Source organism: Bombus pyrosoma, linkage group LG4, assembly GCF_014825855.1.
Source record: "Bombus pyrosoma isolate SC7728 linkage group LG4, ASM1482585v1, whole genome shotgun sequence".
NCBI lineage: Eukaryota > Metazoa > Arthropoda > Insecta > Hymenoptera > Apidae > Bombus > Bombus pyrosoma.
The window spans coordinates 9,810,946-9,836,271 of NC_057773.1; the positions used below are offsets into that span (position 1 = coordinate 9,810,946).

The 25,326-nt window shown below is 38.9% G+C and overlaps 2 protein-coding genes and 2 long non-coding RNA genes across 4 annotated transcripts; 2 read left to right on the plus strand and 2 right to left on the minus strand.

The window, feature by feature from the left end:
• The first annotated feature begins 56 nt into the window (after positions 1 to 56).
• On the plus strand, positions 57 to 3,409 carry LOC122566769. Its single transcript, XR_006316617.1, has 2 exons — positions 57 to 186; positions 2,503 to 3,409. It is a non-coding gene; the product is annotated as an uncharacterized LOC122566769 (long non-coding RNA).
• Positions 477 to 2,509, minus strand: LOC122566755 (E3 ubiquitin-protein ligase RNF8-like). Its single transcript, XM_043724456.1, has 4 exons — positions 2,297 to 2,509; positions 1,268 to 2,198; positions 776 to 1,192; positions 477 to 708 (listed from the first exon to the last, which is right to left on the minus strand). The coding sequence occupies exons 1-4, from the start codon at positions 2,423 to 2,425 to the stop codon at positions 656 to 658; spliced, it is 1,530 nt and encodes a 509-aa protein (XP_043580391.1). The 5' UTR covers positions 2,426 to 2,509; the 3' UTR covers positions 477 to 655.
• On the minus strand, positions 3,200 to 25,040 carry LOC122566743. The gene is made up of 11 exons (XM_043724431.1): positions 24,660 to 25,040; positions 18,164 to 18,374; positions 17,975 to 18,077; positions 16,930 to 17,791; positions 16,407 to 16,840; positions 16,218 to 16,327; positions 12,082 to 12,207; positions 10,722 to 10,814; positions 7,454 to 7,620; positions 7,175 to 7,349; positions 3,200 to 6,579 (listed from the first exon to the last, which is right to left on the minus strand). Exons 1-11 carry the CDS (start codon positions 24,666 to 24,668, stop codon positions 5,366 to 5,368), a joined length of 3,504 nt encoding a protein of 1,167 aa, XP_043580366.1. The 5' UTR covers positions 24,669 to 25,040; the 3' UTR covers positions 3,200 to 5,365.
• LOC122566770 lies at positions 20,944 to 23,933 on the plus strand. Its single transcript, XR_006316618.1, has 2 exons — positions 20,944 to 21,684; positions 23,537 to 23,933. It is a non-coding gene; the product is annotated as an uncharacterized LOC122566770 (long non-coding RNA).
• Positions 25,041 to 25,326: the final 286 nt, after the last annotated feature.

The following is a 25,326-nucleotide window of genomic DNA, read 5'->3' on the forward strand; positions in this document are numbered from 1 at the left end:
ATTTGAACAGATATCAATAATTATAAATTCTTTATTATTATCATCGTTACTACAATGTTGTGACGAAATTAATGCAGTATAAAACATATAAAAGTAGTTTTATTTATACTATTATTTGTTTTATTATATTTATGAAATATGGATCTGTTGTGCGCACCCTCCCCCCACCAATGGCTATCGAACATGGTAAAAATTCCTTTTTCCCGTGTTTTACCTTAATGAACAATAACCCTAAGGAACGCGCGATGAATTTAGTGAGATAAATTCATCATGATTATACACCTTAACATATTTCTTGTAGTTAATATTTCAACATTATATGTATCACATAATAAATTCATCGCGGCGCCACGGGCAGTCGCTGTAAAACTAGCACGGCATTCAACGTGCTAATACTACATCTCTAAAGGGCGTCACTTTTTCTTAATAATGTTCTTTTCATAAATATAGTAAAATTACTAAATAATAAGAATAAATTTTGCTTTTAGAAAAATTTATAACAAAAATAAATCATATATTTTTTACACAACCTCACTGCACTTTTATAATATTAACATTTAAAGGCTTTTAATACAACTGTTTCGTGGTAAAAGTTAGTTGTAAAATACTATATATTAACATAACAGTATTAATGAATAATATATCAAACTAAATTTTATTTTCTTCTCACAGCAGTTTTCCAATGATCTTTTCTCTTGCGCTCCAATGCTAAAACATTTTCAGTTATTCAAAAAATATTCTTTTATACATTTAAACATTACCTATATACATATACCTTGTCTTTCTTTTATAATTCTTGTTCTCCTTTCTTTCAATTGAGTAGATAAATTTTCTAAAATACTTTCAATAAAATTATCTATAGCTATTGATATATTCATTGATGATACTGGTGCTCTACACACTGGACATTCTTTTTTCTTTTTGATCCATAGGTGTATACAATGATGACAAAATGTATGCATACAATTTAATGTTGTTGCTTTCACAAATAATTCTGAACATATACTACAAGTTAGTTGTTCATCCATTATATCATTAACTTTATTAAGTACACTTTCTTCTTCTTCAGTGTTTATAGTAAGCTGAGTAGTATTTGTTAAATCTATTGTATCTATAGTTCGATATTCTGAAGGATTATCCATAATTTCTAGAAATATACAACTATCACTGAATTTTTTGGAAGACCCTGCAACTATACGTAACAAAGCAATGAGTTTATTATAACTTAATAAAGTATTTAGTATTTATATCATAAAAAAGAACGTACCATCATTTTCTACTGTTCCTACTTTAGCTTCTTGTTCTTTTAAAGCCTTTTCTGCTATTTTTAATTTCTCTTCTAAAACTAACTTTTCATTTAACAGTTGAGCTTGTATACTTTTTTCTTCTTTAACTCTATTCTCCATCATATTTTTCCACTCAGTTTGTTGTTCTTCTCTCCACTTTTCCATTTGCTCTTTCATTTTCATTTCCAACATTCCTTTCTCAAGCTTACTTACACTTAATGCTTTTTGCCACTTTTGTTTCTCTTCATTCAATTTCTTTTCAAATTCTACTCGTTCATTTTTCAATTTTTCTAATAATTCAGTATTTAAATATTGTTCTTGAACATCACCATATTCTATTATCTTTTCTAATGTTGTAATTTGTTTTGTAAGATCTTCAGCATCCTTTTCTGTAACATTTTGTTGCTTTGAAAGTTGCTCTAATTGCTGTTTTAGTTTATCTTGTTCCTTTTGTTTTATTTGCAATTTGTCTTTAAGAACTTTTTCTTGACATTCTTGATTTTCTGCAAATGTTTTCCGTTCTACAAGAACATTGTCCAATACCTGTTTATCTAGCTTAAGATTTTTAACTAGAACGTTGTCTAATACCTGTTCATCTAGCTTAGGCTTTTTAACTAGAATATTGTCTAATACCTGTTCATCTAGCTTAGGCTTTTTAACTTTGTGTTTATATTTAACATCAAGGGTAAATAGATATTTAAATTCTTCAGATTCACTAAATTGTATAACATCCCCCTCATAGATTCTTTGACTCTGACCAGATACTACCGGAACATCATTAACATATGTAGCAGAAGAACTAACGTCTTTAATAGTCCACTCATTTTCTTCACATCTTAAAATACAATGCTTTCTAGATATTACTGCATTCAAAATGATTTCATCATTATCTCTTGCACGACCTATTCTAAACTGTGAAGAAAATTTTTAATCAATGTTATTAAGAAAAAGAAATTGATTAAAGCAATTTATTAAATAAGATAGTTTAAGATTCATGTTTGTCAAAATACCTCATTTTTATCAATGTGAATACTATGAGGAATGTAATTCTGATTATTAATTCTTATTAAAGTAGGTTCGTGTAGATTTTCAGCTGAATCATTCAATGTTGTTCTTTTTCCTACTTTTGAATCTTCCATCGTCCAAAGTTATTCTTTCATAAAAAAAACAAATTAAGAAGGATTGAATAATGCATTTGCTTTTTTATTGTTTACAGCGCTTTGCTTTACAATGTCTATAAGTGCAGCAAGATAATAAACAACAGAGTCAAGCGATATAGAAACCGATCCAAATTCTTGACTGAATTTTCTGATTCCCATAAAAATAAACTATACATAAACACATAGAAACGACATCTTGCCGTAAATTTTGAACAGCATAAAGGGATAATGCATAGAACTTTTAAGGATGATGTAGAAGCGTGAGTATGTTTTCGTCCAAAGCCTACTAGAGGGCTCATCATCAGGCTTTACCTAGCAGGTTCACGCTTTAGACACCAGGATAGGATAAGATTTCAGAAATTGTATTTGTAAATGGTGCTTGTTGCCAGAGCATGAATGAGAGAGTACTTTTGTCATCGAATCAGCAACCATCTGGTGGCAAATTGGGGAGTCTCCCAACGAACTTAGAATAAAGATATAGTATGCGCACAACACACACACACACAGTCTATCCAATGAGACGAGACAGTAAACGTAAACAAAATTTGATTACGTATATATGTACCTATCTTTAAAATTGAAATAAAAAAGGTAATGTATGGAAATAGTTGGTACATAAAATATTCTATTTGTGGTAAGAAATAAGTTTTTTAGTATATAAATAAAAAATCTGAACAGAGACTCAAAGAACGATCTTCTCCAAGTATTTAGAAGTTAAATATCAAGTAAGAGACAGAAATGACACTGATAATATTTGCTTTAATTCAGATAGTATTTATTTGATAGGTATATAATACATTGAATTTGTCAGCACAAGTGAGAGAAAACACACTTCTCGGCGACTAATACTTGCTTGCTCTTATATTCCTACACTACTGTAACCGAATGTACTTTTCTTCTTGTCCATGGAACGGAGTTTCTTTTTTCTCTTTTTTTTTTTTTCTTTAATTATCAACTTTTTATCCAACCTACTATCTTTTCATATAGTAGTTGGTTAACCAGTCGCACCTGAAACAGCATAGTCTCTGGTAGATTTGATGTTGTACGTAAAAGGGAATACAGATAAATGTATCAATTCATCAGTATTTGGCAATTAAAACATGTGACGTTAAGAATATTATTAATTTCTTCTTTTTATGTCGAAGATGTATTATGAATGTGTAATACATTCCTTTGCGTAAGCGCATTACAACAAAATGAAATTTCAATGTTACAAAAGTTGCAATTTTAACGATAATTGGTATTATGTCTTAAAAGATTGGCAAGTAATTGATTTAATGCAACGAACCATAATAATCGTACTGTTCGGTAAGCTGCATATCAATGAAGAATAGCTTTCTTCGGTAAACACAGCGAATGGCTCATCGACATTTTTTTCGAGGACAGGATCGATTTGACGGTCGTTGTCTATTTACAATATTTGCGATAAAGACTAATTAATTTATAAACATCGTTGTTATTTATGTACAGACGTAATATAAACGCATCATACCTTATAAAATGGACATGTGTAAAAGTGTCGCGAATCAAACAAATAGTGACCCGATTCGACTTGATTTTGAAAAATACATGGCTTATAATTGCCAATAGCCCATAACATCTACATCAAAACTAACAAACAATTTTCAAACGAAATTAATCGAACTCCTACGCGCAATTTTTCTATCTAAAAGATGCAGTGACAATGACGTACAAAAGATGAAAACATACTTTGATTTCGCTCTATTCGCCACCTACATAAAACAAACGCAAAAAAACATAACAAAATTCTTAGTATGTACCTAAGATCGCAAAATATATATGCATGTATATACATGTATGTATATATTTAAAACATAGTTACTATAACGCATATGTAGCGAACGATTTCTCATTGTGCGATCTCGCGTACCAAAATCTCTAACAACTAAAGAACAGAGTTGATGCGAAGATAGAGAAGTTGGTATAGTAATCGTGATATTACAAAGAGTCATAATTTGAAAAAATATCGCAACACCATAAAAACACCGTTTCTAATCTAAATACCTAAGTAAGAACCAACTTCTTTATCTTCAACCGATTTTACCAATATATATAATCGTGACAAAACATCATCGAAACTGTCTCATTGGTTTGGTAAAAGATACATCTTCCATTTGTTTGCAATCGAACGTATAAGTTACAGGTACAAAAGTAATAGAAAAAGTGCGCGTACAGTGTTTGAAATAACCATGTGAACGTTCATTTGCGTAAAAGGACATCATGTTATCCTCGGAAATACTTGGAGTAATTGCCACAAAATTATTATGGAATCACCGAATGAACTTGTTCCAATCGAATTATTAGATTGAGTAATAAGTTCGTTCGTCTCAATCGCGTACGCATTTCGAGAAAATAAATGTAACAGAAATAAAAAAAAATATTTGTAATGTGTATGTTACTAGCGTTAATAAACATACCACTCAAAAATGAATTAAAAGATTTAATAGGGGAGAACGACTAATGAAGATTAATGTTGATGAAATAGGAATATTATTAATTGAACAAAACCCATGATACACAACTTGAGACATTACTAACAGTTTTAATATTCATAGATATCAGTTTCATTACATTTAAACAAACTCGGAATTACAAATAGACCGATGTTTGTATCCCGCACGAATTAACCGAGAAAAATTTACTAGAATAAATTTGAATATACGATTCTTTGTTAAAACGACAAAAAAACAATCAAAATTTTTTAATAAAAAAAAACGAAAAGTTTTGCAGTGAAGGAATAAATAAATCCCTAAAAAGATGGCAAGAGATCGTGGAACAAAATAGTGCATGCATCAATTAGGTGTGTGTTATATAAATATTCTTGTAAAGAAAAGCGAACTTATTACTTAACCTAATACATTAGCCTGATCTAATATATTAAAGAGGACCGTGAGAACGTTACTTGATTTGAACGTTACCCCAAGCAAATTGTATTGGCAATGGAGGAATATCGCTACTCGTGGATGATTCGTCTTCACTGCTCGTGGCAGACGTTTCTTCTGAAATCATTGCTTCGCCACCTGCTTCTTGAGGCCTTTGACCTGCGCCGCAATCTTCAGCGGCTGCAGCAGCTGCAGCCGCAGCAGCAACGGCCTCGGCCACTGCAGAATTCGTAGTTACTGCTGTCGCAGAAGAAGAGGATGACGAAGAAGTAGACGAGGCTGAAGAAGACGGGTCGCTTCTAGGTCTTCGTCGAGCATTCGGTGTAGAATTAAACGTAGGCGCCCATCCAGATTCCTCGACTCGTGTGGAATCCGTAACGGAAATACTTTTGGATCTCGCTCTCATATCTACGGAAGCCCTTCTAGGCGTCAATCTGAGCGATCCTTGTCTGGACACTGTTGTCGTTGTTTCCGATCTACCCATTTTGGGTGGCGTTCCCAATGACGACCCATCGCATCCTCCTTTGAATTCATCATCGATTTCCAATGTCCACGAAACTGAGTCACCTTTCTCCACCATAAACTTTACCATGGATTGCGAAGATTGCGGACCGTTCTTGTCGGGTGAGAGAGAATTTTCGACGTGCTCCGGGCCTAAAGAACGCGAAAGCCTAGGCGTCAAGTTCGCAAGAACGGTCACTACTTCGTTTTTTTGACGCAATCTCCATTGCAGTTCCTCGTTACGTTGTGCCAAACGCTTGTTCTGCTTGGATATTTGATGAATCGATTCATGCAGTACCTCGTTATCATGAGATATTTGCCTCTCTACAGCCTCTTTACATTGAAGCTGTGCTTTTAAATCTTCGCATCTGGCCTCAAGAGTGTCTACACGCTGTTGCAAAGCTTCCTTGTCCTCGATCTCTCGTTTAATATTATCGAGATCCGATCTCAAAGAAGCGTTCTCTTGGCTTTTAATTTCTAGCACCGATCTTAAAGATTCGACCTCTGCTGTCAGCGCAGCCCCCTGATCGTGAACGACAGATCTCCTTTTGAACTCCGTTTCTCTTCGTATAAGTTCAGCTTCTTGTTCGGTTCGCAATTTCACAATTACGGCACGATGCTCCTTTGCGACCTCATTTAAAGAATCTCGCAATCTGACCTCGCACCTGCGTCTCTCCTCCTGTAGGGCTGCTTCTAAGGTGGCAATTTGTTCCGCGTGTCGGGCTTCCACTAAAAAAATCGGATACAAATTTTTTTCTCAGTATGATTGACGTCATAGAAGATAAATTGAAAAACGGAAGAAAAACAAAGTTAGGAGACGAGAGAACGGATTAAGTCCGTCGAACGTGCCAACCTATAATTAACTACGATGAACGTTACGTGGGCACTAAATTGAGCGTTTGTGAAGTTCCTGCGTGTGTCCACTTTTGAAAATTCTATCTCTGAATTATTTAACACTACCCGAGGTGCGCGTAGGCACATCAGCCTCGCAGATTTTAATTAACAATTGCTCTACTTTAAGGCTCTACTATTCAGCACGACGTCAGGATCATTATGCTTGTTACCAAGAGAATATCATTATCATATGATGCATTGTGTCAGGCACAGAGTATGTAAAATATAAAATATACTTCACATATATGCTCTATTTGAAAAAACAAAATTAATCGACGTTACCGTTGAAATAAAGATATTGAAAATGTAATAAAAATAGGAACATCAAATTTTAGAAACTGCGCGTTACAATATATAAGCACAATGCATTATATTGGTTTCTCGCTTTCTCTAAGTAAAAGAAACACAAATAATTCTTGGCAAGACTTACGATCTTCACGAAGATGGTCCAAGGCTTTTCGATGATTCTCTCTCTCCGACTCTAATCTATCTTCAATGTCGAGGTTTCTAGCTGTTAATTTTTCGATTTCCGTACACGAAGATATCCATTCTTTTTTCATATTCTCATAATCTTTCTTTAGTTTTGGGGTAGAAAAGGCGTCCAACTGAACATTAGATTGTAAAATAGAATATAAGGTCAAATTGAATGATATATGTTTAGAGAGTAAAATAAGACATAAAAAATCAAAAGAAAGAGAAAATTACGTACTTCATAGGCCAAATATTGTATGGTGATAGAAAGGGCTTGTATAACTTGTTCCGCCGGTTTTACGCGAAGTGCATCATAAGGTATGTCGGTTTGTGCGGCCTGATCTCGCGTCTCTAAAGACGCTCTTGTCACCACATAGCTATTATTGTGCTCCTTAGTTTCGCGATCTGCAACCAATGCCACCGGTCCCATCACCATTACGATTCCTTGTTAAAATCGTAGCAGACGTTATTTGTTATCCGTCAAACTGGTACACCACTTCGATTTGATAGATTTATTCCTTTGAGCTATTGATCGTACAATTCCTATCGCTTCTTAAGTAATTCCGTCGTTATCTATAGGAATAATAGCTTTGACCACGCTCATTCTTCGACTTCGTACAACTCATCACGATGAAAGTTGAAGTAGATATCGTGGTAGATATAATACCGATACCTTATAAAATTGACTACGTCCAGACATTTTATACGAATAAATTTAGATGGTAGAATGAAGAAAGTTGTGCGGAAAACTTGTTTTAGGAGAAAAAACCGTATATTCCAGTCTTGGAAAGTCGAGCTACCTGTTTTTCAGGATATTTCAGCTATTCGGCTTGACGTATTGACCCCGCAGATGCGGAGGTATTTTGGAGAAAACGCAATTATCGTTGTGACACGCGGAAAATTCACATCCACAGATCATTAAATCGTAACGACAATTTGGCCTGGCTACGTCATTTGAGCTTCATCCTCCCATTATTACTGATGTACGTGAAAGCACGCGGATACGTCCGTAGCCCCGCACCACCACAGCTTTGATTCTATTGAGCACCTTGGACCAAGCTAAAAAAAGTGCAGCTGGTAGATCGATCGAATTTAATCCAACAGTCAACCCCAGTGGAAAACGTTCAAGAGCACGGGCCAGTCAATGAAGACGCACTGGGTTAAGGTCAACTATACGATAGTCGTGCCGTGAACACGGAAAATCCAAGAAGTTAATGGTACTTAATGACCTTCGTAATGGGAACATCCAAATCGCTTATTACCCGAGTTTCCCTGAAATTGATCGGCTTATTTTCGGCACAGGACTACAGAGTATCGAATACTTGTCACTTTCACATTTGTTTATACATAGTTGTAAATCTACACATATTGCCATTCAATCTATTTTTCTAACATCGTAACGTTTCTGCGATCCATCAACGTTCTTGGTTGAAAAAATATCTCAGATTACGTTACACTTTTTTTCCAATAAAAAGTATGTGTTCTCCATTTATATGAATCAAGTCTATTTGCACAATGAGCTCTTTTTATTCGATTTACACCAGTGATTCAGCTGAAAAATGCAAGTGAACTCGATCACGTCGGAATCATTGAATAACAATAATCGAGCAACAGACATGAGAGAAACCTAATCGGGATCGTCATTTGTAACGATTTGCTGGCCAAGTCCGCACTTCGACTGAATTAGCACGAGCCACAGGCTGCCTCACGGAGCGATATATCCCTCCTTCCTTCTTGTCGACCACTCCTACCACCTTGAAATGAGGTGCAACCTCGAAGAATACGAAGACGATGGACACACGGAAAGCTGTGTCTGGCCGGACACGCGCTCTACGCACTTTGTACGCACGACTTGAATATGACCCACAATATCTGAATATGTTTCCATAATTGCTTTAATGTAGCTCGTTTTCTTTCTACTTTGCAAAAGGGAATCCAAGAAGCGTAATTTACGCCATACCGCCTTACTAAGAAATTAACATACAGAATACTGAGGAGTATCAGTAGCAACTACTTATTGGTTTATTTATCATTCAGTTGTTCAAGTTTATGGATCATGAAAACGAGGACGATTTAAAATTCCGTTTCAACGGTATAACTCGTTCTAGTAATAAGGAAAGGTGAGGTTGTAGAAGATGAAAATCGGTAGGTGAACGAGCGATGAATTATTACAAAACGTCGTGCTCCGAATAAATTCGCTTTTCCATTTGGAATTAGTTACCCTTACATGGTAGTAAGTGGCCGTATTCGTATGGAACGGAGATACCTTCATGTCTATGGATATAGTGATTCGAAGATAATGAATCGAATGATCGACGATCGATAGCTCTTTTCCGCTAAGAAGACTTTGCAAACAATTGTTAATTCTACTCACCATTATCTGTTTCGTCACATCGTAACGTGAATGTAATAATATATTAGAACTATATTTTGGCTGATGGCAACGAAACACGTTTTTCTTCTATTGCGGTACTCTTATTTTCGATTAACCAGATGCTAATAAAATTATGTATAAATTCACAACAAAACTTTCTTGAAAGTATAATACTTCATAATGCCCTTAAAAAAACAGCGGATTGAACGAAACAATTTACTGAGATCTTAGGATTACTTACTTAGTCTTACTTAGGTAAGCATTTCCCTAATTTATACTAGTTATCGATATATTTTCCTGTGAGTGCTTCATAAATGATTAATAAAACAATAAATTAAAACGAAATGAAGTACAAGACCGTGACTCGTAGAAATTCAACTCGTAATTCAATGTTTTCTAGGACATGGACTGTCATTGATAATAATTTCTAATTCTAGCAATTTGTTCCACATAAGCGTACATGTCGAGTAAAAAAACCGATCCGCTGGAAGTAACAATTAATAATGAATCGAAGTCAGCGAAATCGAGGATGAAACATTGATAAGAAAATCATCTTGAAAGCAGAAATGCGACTCTCTCGAAACTATCACCGAAACTGCCGGTTTAAAGAATTACTTTCGCTCGACTATTCCTGGTCCTTACTTGCTCCGATACTTTATCCTCTGCTATTGCCCTGCGGGTTTTTCAGCACCTTCCAGTGAGGATAGGAAGCAGGATTTAGTCCCGAGGACTAGTGAAAGCTATGACTTTCTTCGAAACGACGAACAGTACAGAGTGATACGCACGTGTGCGTCCCCGTGCATGCGGAGAAACGGTCGTACGCACCGCAAAATGACCGTGGGACTTTTTTAGAAACTAGCTGCTGTCGGAGAAGCGCGGTCAATGAATTAGAAAGCACGACCTGCTGATGTTTCCTTACGGTGTTATCTTTTTCAGAAGACAACATTGAGAACAACGCTCTTTTCTATTTCATAAAAATCAATAATCTACTAAAACAAGTTGTTTAAAATGATTGAGGTGTCTGTTGTAAAGTTCAATATATATATGTTACATGGATGGAGAACTTGGTAAAAACAAAACAGTTACAAAAATAGCATAAAGAATTGTTTCCAAATATTTTGTGAAATTGTACCTTTTATCGATATCGTTGAATTATGCTGCTTCGCTGGGACAGTAGTTAATCTTCTGGTTATTGTCGGCTTTCGCGTGGCTGATGGGCTCTTCTCTAGAAACAGAATTCGCTATGTTAACGAGAGCATGGTACACACACACCGGTAGTGCCTTAAATGATGTGTTATCGAGTTTGCAAGTACCGTACGCTGTAAACCGTTTTACTGTCCGCGTCAGATACCATACGTGAGAGCGCAATAAACACATTCACTCATATAAGATAACTCGGACACGAAGTAATATTTTAAAATGATATTTACTGTGGTATGTGGAGACCATGACTGCCATGATTTTCCGAGAGCACAGTCTATACGCCATTTGAACTACCTATTCAATTCGTAATCCTTGTTTACTATAGCAAACTACATTCGGAAGTCGCGTTACCGCTGAGAATGCCGATCACGAAGTTATATCGCAAACAAGTTGTTCATAAATTACGTTCCTCTAGTGGAATATTTCAGCGATGTACACAAAGCCCATCAAACCATCGGACTAGGTGGCACGCCAAGGTTTCCTGTTTAAAGCTGATGAAGGACTGCTAGGACATCAACGGTATTCGGTACGGTCGGGGAGCTAAGCCGCTTAGACGGTTAAGGCAAGGGATGCATACCGTTACAATACATATCATAAACAAAGCGATTTATACCTGTATACAAAGATTTATACCTGTGTCTAACTGCCGCCGAAGGCATACAATGAAACACGGAAATAAATCACAAAATTTAAAGATTTGGCATAAGTACTGTCAGACCCAACGACCCAAGATCACTAATTTTTCACTCCGGAGAAAAGATTGTTAATAATGTATAAATAAGTCTAACGTATTATTATTTTTTTTATTGGTTTATAAGATAAGGCAACTAAATAAGAAGATTTGAAGACTTGAAATTAGCAAGAATTCGTAAGAATATCAATATAATATACATCATCAACATTGATCATACAACGTATTGAGCGAATCGAACATGGCCACTTGCCAATGTTTTCAATGCTACGTCTGGATCAGAATAGATCTACCCTGATAGCCGAGTGTCGACATAACGTTGAACGCATTTTTATATTTTTGCTCGTTGATACAAACGACTAGAGAGTGAGAGAGTGTTGCATAGAAGCAGGCGTTCGAAAAAAAGCGTTCTCGTCGCATTAACGTCTCCAACCGGAAGCACGCAGCGGTGCCCTCGACCTTTCGTTTCCTCCGTTCAATCAGTCAATAGCAGACATTTATGTATATACATATGTATATACGCGCATATGCTGGACTACGATATGTGCAAACTCGTCTCACAATTTAGGGCGCGCAAACCGGACCCTCCATAACTCACCGAGATTGATAGGCGAAATTTCTACACAGTTCTTCTTCGTGTCGAAACTATTGACACGATTCTGTTGATTACCACGACCGTTTGCTACCAGTCTTCTAGGTGGGTTTACCGATGTCGGTGATCTCTCTGAAAATACAAACGTAAAAGTGAATTTCTTCATTATCATATAAGCGATGGAATAATGATGGTTTCATCTTTCTCCGTTCTTGCGTGCCTATTTATAACAAGGAATTACGAAAACAAGTAGTTTCCATAACACGTAGGATTACGTGTCGGATAGTTCATCGACCGTGGAATTTTGTTTCGCTCGTCAGTCGTAGTTACTTTAATAACATTTTGCGCATCATCGGAATTCGTGCTTGACGAGGCAATATAGCGGGACGAGCCCGACACGAAGAGCTAAGTTTGAACCATGCTCGTCGATTAAACCAACGAGGAAAAGAAAACGTTTATTATGTATACCAGGCTGCACGTAGCCGTTGCCTACGAGCTTCTGCATATAACGGCCTATACGAGCTCTCGTGTGCATAATATCTTGAACCGATCTTACACATGAAAGAAACTAGCCGCGCAAATATTCAAGACACGCGTTTAAAATAATCAACGGCAGGTAGTTAAGCAATATTTCTACACCAATCCTTAATGACGATATTAATTGTACCTACAATAAAACACGTCAGCTACAAAATAATGCATTTTTATTTTCTTTAAGCGTATCCAGTAAACCATTACGATTCTATTTTAAGAATCGGAAAGTTTACCCTCTCTAATTGTTATTTCTTCGATATTATTTCACGATAAGCCGTTCATTGAAACGAGTCACGATTATGTAGTATTTTTGCGTGTTTCTTATGCCTATGAAATATCATAAATCACTTGCGTTTCGCCAGCTACCGGTGAACGAGTGTGATATAATGAGGCGAACTACTTTCTGAAAGATTCCTCAAAATAACAGTAATCGATGGCCAGGGTAAAAGAGAAATCACGCGACAAGGTGTGTAAGTAGGGTACCTTTGATCCCCGGCCGTAACGTTTTAGACTTGTTTAAGAGAAACCGTTCGATCCGTCTACCTTTTTGAATGCCTATGCAACACATCGGGAGTCAGTCTCGCTTGTACTCGCGTCGCTTCAACTTTCTAGCGTTAAATGAACCACGAAGGAAAAGACAGCTGGTGAATAGTCACGGACATCCTTTTTCCTTTCTTTTTATGGGAGGCAATTAAACGATTGACTAAAAGGAGAAGAGGCTTGACGGCCTATTCGCATTTTCGTCGTGTAGATTAAAATCTGAATGCGATAAAAATCGTTCTAGGAGGTGAGTGTACGTCGGCAGTATCTTTTATTTATATGACCATACCTCGCTTGAAACTGCCGAGTCGCATTTTCGCCGAATCTCTGACGAAATCCGTCCGAAGAGCTGGCCTACCCTTCGATCCTTGCTGTCCCATTTTCAAACTTCTACTTTCACCGTCGTTTCACCGTCGTTTCATCCTCAATAAAATCATTATGTGGGACTGTCGCCAGGTAAATGTGCACCTTCACCCCGTCGTATCTTCCGAGGCCATGGCGAGGCTTGTTACTTGGGTGGATTCCGTGACGATAACTAAACACTGACATCGTGAACGCTCACGATTATCCGGCAGCATCCTTCAATGTTATTCCAGAAAATGTTCAAATTGCAAGAAGAAATCTTCTTTCTGATCGCGGTTACGGTTGACACCAATTAGTACAATTTACACAAGCAGCCTCACTTTCGCTCCATCGACGTTACTCTCGAAACGTCGCGCATGTTCTTTCGCGCTCCCTCGAAGAATCCGATTCCTTCGTGAGAAATCATGCGGACGAAAGTACGATCGACAGGTTCGATCATGGATTGCGCGTTCCTTCGGCGACCTGAATCGCAGAGTGTAACGACTGTCTTTCACCGGCGCGATCGACGATGTCTACAACCATGTGGGTTTAACATCCAACTCTGATGGCGATTGCGTAAGTGGTAGATCTGAACCGGGTGCGTACCGGTGGTCGTCGGCCTTGGGAACGCACGTGGTCGCCGGGTGCACCTGTCTAAAAGGGTGGGGACATACTGAGAGAACCACCGGCGTCGAGCGAAGGACGTGTACGCACAAGTATAAAGTGGCCAGTTGAAGAAAGGCAATGCCGGAAATAAACCACTAGTGCCGTTGACCTGTAAGCTCGACGTGAAGCTGCTAATGTACAACGAAGAGTTAGACCGAAAGGCTGATCGCCTTGAATCTCTCTATTCTTGCGTATAGCTTTGTCCAAGTACAAACAGGAACGTAGCCAAAGATTCCTTCCGTAACGGTATCTTGCGAAACTTTCATTGGAGTGTCCCAGAGAGGGGATGGTAAAATCCAGTCTTAAAGCATTCAGTCTTGCGGCTCAGATTCCTCTGGCGATCGATGCGAAATGTGCCATAACATATTGTAGGCGTACACAGCAGGGTTGCTGATTCGAGATACCGTATTCTTATTGATATTCGCCCAGACTCAACGTTGTCTTCGATCGTTCTTTCTATATCGGGTGAGAAAAAACGCGAACACTCTTGTGACATGGGTAGAAAATCAGGTCACGTCGAGCGCGTTCGTGAATACGATTGACACATTACATGTATGTGTAGTACAGCGTTCGAAGGGTATCGAATACACCCTACCCTAACACAAGAAACAAACAATACAGAAATCAGGAGAAATTGTACAGAGATTAGCGCTTAGCTCGAAGCTCGAGGTTGTACGAGCACAACTTTGATGCACTTTGCACCGTCACCTTGCGGCATTCACTGACGACGATACACCGGCTGTTCGTTCTTGCGCTCGCTCCTGTTCTTTTTGTCGCACACACGTAGCCTCTACCGTATACCCCCGATAAAACTGCTGACCCGAATGGGGTAGAGTATAGACTAAGAGATCGTGAGAAAGGGGAATAGAGAGAACGAGAGTGAGAGAAGGACAGAAGACGCAGCAGTACCAGAAAACCAAAGGAGCGAAGGAGCGAGAAAGATGGAAGACCGGAAATGCAACACGCGTGCATAAACAGCGTCCGAGCGAGCACGAGGTCCGCCGAGGACTGCCGACTGGATGCTGCTGCTGCGACTGCTCACGGCCTGTCTCGATCCAATGGAAGCGAAACTGTCCAGTGGCGCCGGAAGAGGGGCATCGGCGCCCTCGCTCTTTTTCCTATCTAAGTTTCGCGCGCCTAGGACGGGTCGATACAAAACACCCTCCTACGCCCTCTTTTACGACTGCTCCCACCCTTCTTTGCGGAACGAACCACCTACGCGATATGTCTGCACCGGAAGGTTTCAGCGACGAATCAACGGCACACGTGTATTCAAATACCAAAATTGATCCATTCTGTCTCGGCAGCTTCAAGGATATTTTGGTTTCGAATTAAAGCCGGTAGAGGGAATGAAATATTTGAAAATCTACCTTGCACCTGTGCTTTTCAATGTAAAATCTGTTTTCTAGGCTTTAGTCGTCAAGATCGAATTTTTATGATTTTTGTTGTTCGTAGTGTATTCTTCTAGTCTATCATAAGAAGGAACGAGTAATCTCTGTAGGTCAGACGATATTACCGATACCTTTTTATTGAAAAAATGCGCACGAAATTACTAGTTTGTATAAATGGGTGTTAACATTTTTCAAACGGTAAAATGTTTCTCATTTCAAGCTCTACTTTCTATATCGACATAAAGAAAAAGAATAGCATACTGAAGTGTTTTTAATATCATGCAAAACGGTTACTGGTTTTCTTGACCTTTGCGGTTCTGAGTTTTTTCTTTCTTTTTGTAAAATGGTATGCGGTCAAACATAATTCGATATCGCAAAATCAGCTGGTGTTATATTTATTCAAGCTCCACTGATCTACACAAGGTCTCAGTTCAGACTACTACTATTTCATAACCTACCTTACTATCAATCAATCATTGAAATATATAAATTGAAATATATAAATGAAGCAGTTACGAATAAAACGCTAATTAAAATTAAATTGCGGCACGTGTTACAGGCATTCTGTTAAACATTCAAGCATCATTAACACACACACATGAAGTGGTAAATATACTATATTTTAATTTAATTTGCAATCATTTAAAAATATATATTAATTTGACTTACTTGGTGCGTCTTTGTTAGGTCCGGTGCTGAGATCACTCAAGGAGCTACGAACGGAGCTTCTGGCAGTTTCTTCGATTGGCGATTTTATTTCTTGTCGGCCACGTATTCTCCTGATAATTTGTAACTTCTTATCAAGGCTATATCAATAGAAACTTTTAGAAACAAAGATCTCGACAATTAATATCTCACCTCTTATCCTTATTATTATTATTATTTGCGTCACCAGATTTCTTTTGAGTTGATCCCGTAGGAGATGGTTGATTAAGGCTCTGGAGTACCCTTGATTTAACTTCCTTCCTGATCGACCTAGTCCTTTGTTCGCTTTTCCCAGCCTCGATTTTGCTCATAACGGCGTCCCATCGCCCACTCTTTCTAGCAGATCTCGGTAAACGTCGAGCTTCTTTCTCGGCTTCATCTTTCGGTCCAGACTCGATCATAGCCTTAATTTTCGAGACAACGTTCCTCTTAGGCATCTTGTATTTTTTTAATGGGACTGAATCAGCTTTGTTCTGCGTTTTCGATCTCATATTATCATTGCTTCTTTCCACTTCGATTATCGTAATATCAGTAGGATTCATCGAGCCGCTGGAGTCAGCCGATCCATCCAGAGGATTTACAGGAGCCTAAATATTATCCGTTAGGCGAGCTATATATACGAGCTATATATAAATATATACAAGCATATACCAAATAAACAAAATTATCGACTCGCCTGTAAGTAATCCATAATAACATCCGCTTTGATTGGTGTCGGCTGGCTCCTCTGTGAGACTTCCGTATCAATGGTATCCGGAGTGTGATCCTCGTGTTCCACAACTGCCTCCTCAGGAACATGGAGTTCGTCCTGTCTTTTATCGAGATCCGAATAAATCCCACTCGAATCCATTTCTTCTCCTGTAAAACTCGGACATCTTCGACCACCAGGCGCGCAGAAGAGGGTACCGTCGATCACTTGAGCTTTCCTATCGCCACGTACGATTTCCTCATATGCGTCAGCATCACTTTCCGTAAAGAAATCCGAATCTGTCATCGGATCCTGCCTGCAAGGAGCGGGTAGATTCGGTGGTGGTGCGACGGATGGTGGATCAGCCCCACGACTCGCTGGCCTCGAGTTCTCACCGTCACCTTGATAACCAGCCTCGAGACTAGTGATACTCGTTACCGATGTAACGAAACTGATAGGAACAGTGCCCCTAACAGGCTCCGTTGGCTTGGGATCGAGCGGTAACTCTTCCGGAGATGGTGTTCTCTCGCTTGAAGCTTCTTCGGTCGGCTCAACATCCGCTGACGGCCTCGATGCAGATGCTCGCGTTAACGCCAATCTAGAGCCTGCTGATCCCGTAAGATTTTCGCAGGATGGTGTCCTGGAGCACTCTAGTGCAACTGTGAAGTCGGTCATTTGGTCGGGGGTCAATATGCCGAGGCTTTCGTCGTGTTCAAAGGAATTCTGCTTATTGAGCATCAAATAGTGTGGTGTATTTACTGCGTTATCATTATAATTGCCTAAGGACGTTTCCAAGAGGCAGCTCTCACCAGCGTCCTCGATCATATTCAACTGAGAATTTTCGAGCAAACTGTACAAATGATAATAAAGAAATTTTTTTTTATCGATGGAACAAAGGTTTTCCTTTAAATAATCAGGTTTATGAGGAGGTTCAAAAACGACTGTTAGGTAATTTTTCTAATACCTGACTCTAGTGGGTACTAGCGTTTTGCATTTAAAATTTAAATGTAATTAATTAAATGTTATGGTGTACCTGAAAAAGCTGCTCTTTTCTTCGGCAAAGTGAACCAACTGTTGCACGTCATCTTTGTCAATATCCCACACAGGTGATATCGTGAACGTCTTATGCCCCGAATCTGTTGATCAAGTAAGAAAATGCGTAATAGCTAAATTTCCTCATTTAACTATTTCTGTCTGTAAGTACGTAAATAATTACTGTCACCTTCGATCGACGGTGTAGACACAGCTCGCGTCCCGCACTTTGTTTTAGGAGCGCTGGTCTCGTCCTCGGCATCGACGAATGATAAACATCCCGGGAGTACCAATGAACGTCGATGTCCAGGTACAAGCGTCGGCGTAGCAAGTACTCTCGATTTCGGGAAAAAAGACGGCCGTGCCGCGCGTGGAACTGGTATCCGACTTTCCCCGACGTTCTGCAATCACACAGACAAAATGATAAATTCGCGTGCGTAAACTAGGTTACCATAAAACTATTTCACGCATTCGTTTAGCCAGTCAACAGACATACGTACATTCCACCGAGAGAGTTACAAATTCCTTCATTTATCCTCTAATTAGTTGAATCGTTCCATAGCCTGAAGCTTCAGTTAACTGAATATAGACAGACTTAATCGCATTGTAGTGATCGTCGCAATGACGTAGTAGGTTCACGCTGATGTCTTTAGACCGCGTCAAAGGTTAAGACGACATTCAATTAGATTATTGATAGGAAAAAGAATCTAAAAAATGCCTGATTTTTCAAGGTTAAGATAAATTCTTGACCCGAAGATGAAGACGAAGAGTCCGTTGCCCTTGGCCCATCTCCAAATAAAACCCTTCGTCCCGAGGTGAATCAGAAGTGTCTCTCTGGCAGTTGGCTAATTTAATTTTAGCCCTGGTCAACCACGTTACTTCTCTCTTGTGGCCACCTTTACCCAGTGCCTCCTGTTCCTCCTCATCTTCGTACGTAAGAACATGCGTAACACGTTCCCCTTTAGCCTGTTTAACGACCAACGAAAACATTACTCGGTGGTCGATTAGCTTTATCGTTCGACCGCGAATCCGCTCGTATAATATGTACCCGTCTATCTAGTATCGTGCAAACATTAAGCTGGCTGAAGCGTTTCTATCAAAGTTCGAATATCAGACACCTGGAGTATTTGTTCGTGATCCGACTGATAAAATCGACCAGAAACAAGATTTAGCTATGCAGCTTTGTAACAGTCTAGAACGAAAAGCTACGTTAGCCTGTTACTAATAATAGTATTACCAATGGCTAGCTGAAAGTGAGGAACCGGCTACCAGAGTAACAGAGTGCGTTCACCGACGATCCTGTTGAACGACGTCGTCGGCTGAGAACTGGGTTACAGCTCGCGAGTTTATTTACTACGAATCGGTTCTCGTCGATCCGAACATTGCGCGCAAATTCTTTTGCTGAAACGCAATTTTTTATATTCACATTCACATCGAATCGCTAATATTTCGTCCAATAACTTTTCACACAAAAGCGATAAATTATTCAAGAATCATGCATTATTGCATTACACACACGTATACATACATATACACAGTATACATATATAGCTGTCTACGTACAATATATGACGTACCCATCTTTTTCTAGTGGTTACAACACAACATCAATATTGCGACTCGGTAGTTTCTAAATCAATCGATATTCGCAAAACGCTTGTTATCGATCTAGGAAAATGTCAAGGCCAGACAGGACAACGAGTAGATATCAAACAAGACGAATAGTATGTTAAATATTGCGCTGACTTTGTGACGGCGCGAAGGAAACGTGGCAAGAATCGGAATCAACGCGTGTATACGCGTTGACGAGCCGATGACGAGCAAAGGCCAGGCTCCGAGCATAACTTTATTCCATTAGGCCTTAATTTGTGTCAATTCGAGCCGCCTACCCGGTCGTTATCTCTTGCCACGCGAGACGAAGCAACTGTGTTAATTAGGAGCACATTCGTTTAGATTTTCGTCGATCTAACGGAATCACAGCAAATCCTTGAAATCTCACCGACAACACAATGCTATCATTCAACGGAGAAGAAGAAGGAAAAAAGAAGAAGAATAGGAAGCGGAAAAAGAAATATTCACACGATTTAACTAGCGGTCCAATTCGCTATTTGAAATCGTTACACTTTGCTTTGGCATAAATGTCATTTTTTCCGATCAGCGAAATCAACATCGAGATGAAAAATGCCTGAAACGCTTTCTACGAGCAGAAAGACTTTCTAAAAGGCCGCCGCGTTTAGAGTTATAAATTGCGACGCATTTGCGCATTCAGTTGTTTTTGCTTGCCGGATGTCGTCATTAATTCAAATTAAACAGCCATAAAAAAGAAAAAGGAAAAGAAACTGAGTGAGGAAATAAAAAAGTTGCTGCAGTTTTGCATAATTTCACTAGCCGGCAGGCACAAGTTGTGGATAGCGTTTGGCAACGTTGGTCTACGATTTACTCGATCCACTGTGCGCGACCACGTAAGTGACAAGCACACGTGACGCGTGTTATGATTCCATAGCTACATAATTCCGGCTTGTCGTAATTTAAATAGAATTAATTACTGCACCTGTGCGAACTTCACTGTGCTCTCGACCGCGATCGTCTACGCCGACACGTTTATATTCCGTGTACACGTAACAGCTTTGATAAGATTATAAGTGAAGGTCCATCGGACCTGGCCACGTATCAAACACGGAAAAATACATGTTCATTGTCGCAATAACATTTACACAGGTATCGTCGAACAAAGACCGAACATTATAAAAGCAGAACACAATCGAAACACATCAGCATATGACCGTTACTTAGCGCATCTTTGCTTGCGTAATCACCGATCTTTGGAACACCGAATTCAACACGCGAACGAAACCATACAACAAAACTATCCCTCTCCGATTTCCATCCGTTTACCTATCCATACGAAATAAAACAAGAATAAAAGCGAGAACATGAACAGTCACGCGAAAAGAGAAGCTCAACTCACGATCGCCTCAACGTTCCTCTTCACGGTTATTTGGTCGCCTCATAATTTGATTCGACGCCACTTTCCCTGGCTGCACAAAAACACTTCGGTTGGATAGTCCTCGCTAGAGGACTATTAATAAAGCCAACTTTCCGTGTACTGAGTCACGGGACGAGGAGGATTCACCCCGTTCCAGTAATTCGTAAATACGACGCATTTGCGACGCGCATTTTATTACGTACGTATGCGAGACAATAAAACGGGGTCCCGTTGCGGACGAGTTCAACTCGAGAACCGAAATTTCCCTCCGCAGGGAAACGCGGGAAAGTTTTCCAACTACGAAAGAGAAGCGACCGGATCGATAGCGACAGCACGATCGCGATGCGCCCGCCGCGTGTACGACAATGAAACGTTCCGGATTCGCTCGGTGATCCCCTGGTACTACCTATGCCACCACCGCGAGCATCCGCACACTGATACACAACCATACAACCAAACAGATAGATATACGCTATACACGCGTGCCCTCCTCATATACACCTTCACTACGCGAACGATGTGGACTGACACTCCGCAACAACGATTACTATTCTTCAGAAACACACGGTTTCTGCATTCACCGGCCCGTGAATCCGTATACGAGCACACACGGTGCCGATGTACACGAAGACTGTACAGTGAACGTCATCAACCGAAGAACAAGGCTACGTTTAACTTGCGAGCTTGACTCCACGTTTTTTTCCTACATACGATTGTAATTAGCGGTACGTTCTCATAGAATTCATTCTATCGAGGTTGAAGTAAACTTTGTTCTATCTATCGATAAGTGCAAGTGCAGGTATAAAAAGAGAAAATGAAAAATTCTTATTCGTAAGAATTGAGGATCGCTATTGAAAATATTTCTACGTTCTCTTTTTCATCTTTTCTTTTCCCTCGTGTAGAAGAATATAGCGTAGGAAAGTAGAGAACGAGATAAACGTAAAAGACAACTTTCACCGACGATTATCTACACTGTACGCACGATAAAATCGAGTCGCTGATACTTGATAAGCCTAACAAGTGAAGTTACGTGTTATATGCATAATCATAGGTTACAGAGAGGCATTGTAAGATGTAAAAACCGCTCATACGTGGAGGCATTAATGAATAGTAGTTATTTCACGGGAAACATATCGACGCGATACAACACTATGTTAAACGTCCGGAAGAAAATCAACCTTCGATCGGCTGGAATACACCGAACACGACAAGTGTTTCGCAAGCCTGGAATTTCACAGTGCTCTATAGTACAAATGTTTTACATGCCGGCGAACGGTCCCTTTGTATCTGATATGTTTATCGATTTTAGGATCGAATTCGTTCTATAGCTACACGACCGGTCCTCGTCGACCTTTATATACATCCGTTCCTACTTCCCGCCGTATAAAAATCCCCGAGGACCTTGAAAGGCCTCTCCCTAACCTCGACATGCCGACTGGCCAAGTCGGCACATTTTCATGCAATGCCGCATATACGCGAGAAATTTGCGTCTAGCTAAATGATTGTCTTTTTCACAAAAATACTTGCAGTTTCACACAGCCTTTCGTTTCGGTTACATCACAAACGATATCGTAATGAAATGTCTGGTAAATACATTGCGGAAGTTCATGCATTTATGGAAAATTTAAACGTGCAAAAATGTACAATGTGAGGTACTCGTTATAATATTTAGAGAGTGAAACAAATTTCTATTTTGATTCTATTAACAAATAATCTTTTACATAATAATTCTCAATTACGCCTAAAAATTAATTCACGTTGTAGATTTCCTTCGAAAGGTATTGGTGTGCCATTAAGAATTATTTTACGCGTTAATTATGTACCTTTACGACACGTGAAAGAATTATCAACGGCGATGAAACAGTTGAAATAAAAAACGTTTCGACGATCATTATCGGTTCACCTACCCCGATATCATCTATGAGCGTTCGCTCTTCTAGACAGAAATATAATACAGTTGACCGCAATTCACTGCGTTTTCGTGCCAACTATTATATATACACACAGGACCACTCGAAAGCGCTAAATGCAGTTGTCTAACAAATTTGTGGATGCATCGCCCACATTCACGAGATTTAGTTCGTGCGACTTTTGTACGGATGCGATCTCGATATAACTGCCTAATTTGCAGTCGGTGCACGTTAGAAAAAGTCTATTTGCACATGTACCGGTTCGTATAAACGAGCACGTCTCCAAAGGACCGTTAAACACGGTGAAAATTTTATGAAGAAAGCACCTGGTCGTATAATGGGTCAGTCAGTAAACACCGCTTTTACAACCAGTTCGCGTGTCTTTTCTCTTCTATCTATGCATCTGACATGTTTGATGATAGTTACATGACGTTCAATGATTGACGCGAATGATTATGGCGTTCGATTGATGATGCGAAATAAATCATCCTGAATATCGCGAAATATTAAGTACAAGTATATTATATTGCATGATGAATTTATAAATTTATTCTAATCATCGAAAATAATCATTGAATACTATTCCAAATTTCTTACATATATTTCATTTAAACCTCTTATTTTTTTCCTCTTACAACGTGGATGATCTTTTTACAATGTTTTTCAGTTCAACATACTATAAGAATCAACTCGGTGTTGTCTATACGAGGCACGTATGCACTGTTCATCGATCACAAAAATTCATGACATAGCTTATACGAACGTCCGTGCATTGTATAAACGTAACATGGAGATATATATTCTGCATTGTGTCGAAACTGATGGCATCGAATAAAAAAGAAGAAAACATAATGATAGTCGGAGCTCAAGCATTAGCCAATGTTATGGAATCAAGATAATCCTGCTCTATTCGTTTGTAAATGGGTTACTGCTAAGAAATTTCTTTAATGCACAAATAAATGTTTATATCAGATCGTCACGGTTTCCGCACTACTGCGAATAAATAACTGTTTACGGTTCTTACCATTTTGTACTTAACTAACAATAAAACTCTTTTTCTAGAATTAGTACATTTTTTTACAATTAAATCTGTTTTTATACATTGTGCATATATAAACACGCATGTATATATAGCGCGACACTTGAATCTATTGATAAATCAGTATCCGGATACTGTTAATTGAATAAAATTAACTGCCCATTAGCCCCACGTGTATCTGAAGTAGGTACTGTATTTATAGTATGCTTCAAATAATACATCAAATGTTTATATATGAATAAAAAATTTAATTAACAGTAAAAAATTGTTAACGAAGATATATATAATCATTAAAGTAATCATGCAAATATTTTCATTATTATCGCCATATCAGTAGCCCTTCCCTCATACTTCAACAGCAATGTCGACTATGTGCCCGCAGTCCGGCTGATCATGACGGCGCCAAACTACTTTTTCTGCCGAGATAGACCATGACTACTGTGCATAGTCGATACATCGCAAAACGTACCGATAGCATTTTAATTCAGAAATTAATTACAATAAAGTCACTCGTTCACTCGTTCGAAGAGGTATAATTGCCAATTGAATTGGTTATCCTACCGGAAACGATCTTCTCTAAGAATCAGCAACAGTTGTTGACAGATTAGCAATAGCACGTTTTTGGTGCAAAGTCTTAAGTATAAATCAATTAAAACTAGGTAAAACACATACAATTACTAGAAATATATAATACACCATACTTGAGCGACACAATAAATTATTTTAATCCTTTATTTTGACCAAAACTCACCTTAGCCATCGTGTCGTGGGTGGGTCCTAAAGATTGTTCGAATCCGAAATCTGATTCCGGCTCCGGATATGGCTGGTACTTTTCGTTGACATAAGTCTTGTTCTGCAAAACAGCAGTAAATGCAGGGGTCGCATTCCTAATCGTTTCTTTTTTTCACGCGACTCTCCTTTTCGATCGCACCCGTGTACAAGTTTTCGTAGCGACACGTCGATTGCTTGCGAGTGCCTTCACGCAGCGACGCTCCCGACGCCGGCGTCGCCGAGAACGACGTTATTGATCGACGCTGTGCGGAGGCGTCGCTACCCGCGAAATGGAGAAGGGGATGGAATTACCGGTGACGGAGATAGTACTCGAGTTGACGGTGGCTCCGATGGAGATGGAAATGACAACTGAAGCGCCACCGTCGAAAATCATTTTGCGATTGTCGTAGACTCCTTTAATTCTCTCCTTCTCCCCCACCCCTTTATCATACCAAAACTAGACTGGGCATATTTTTGGTAAAACAGAGAAATGTATGGAAAAAATGTGAAATTTATGATAATTATAGAAAAACTACTAATGATGAAAAAATAAAGGATAATTACACATTTTAATCTTTTTCTAATTTTGCAACCTTCAATAGATGACTCTTGTAGATATTTGTGAGCTAAACATGAATTTGCAAACC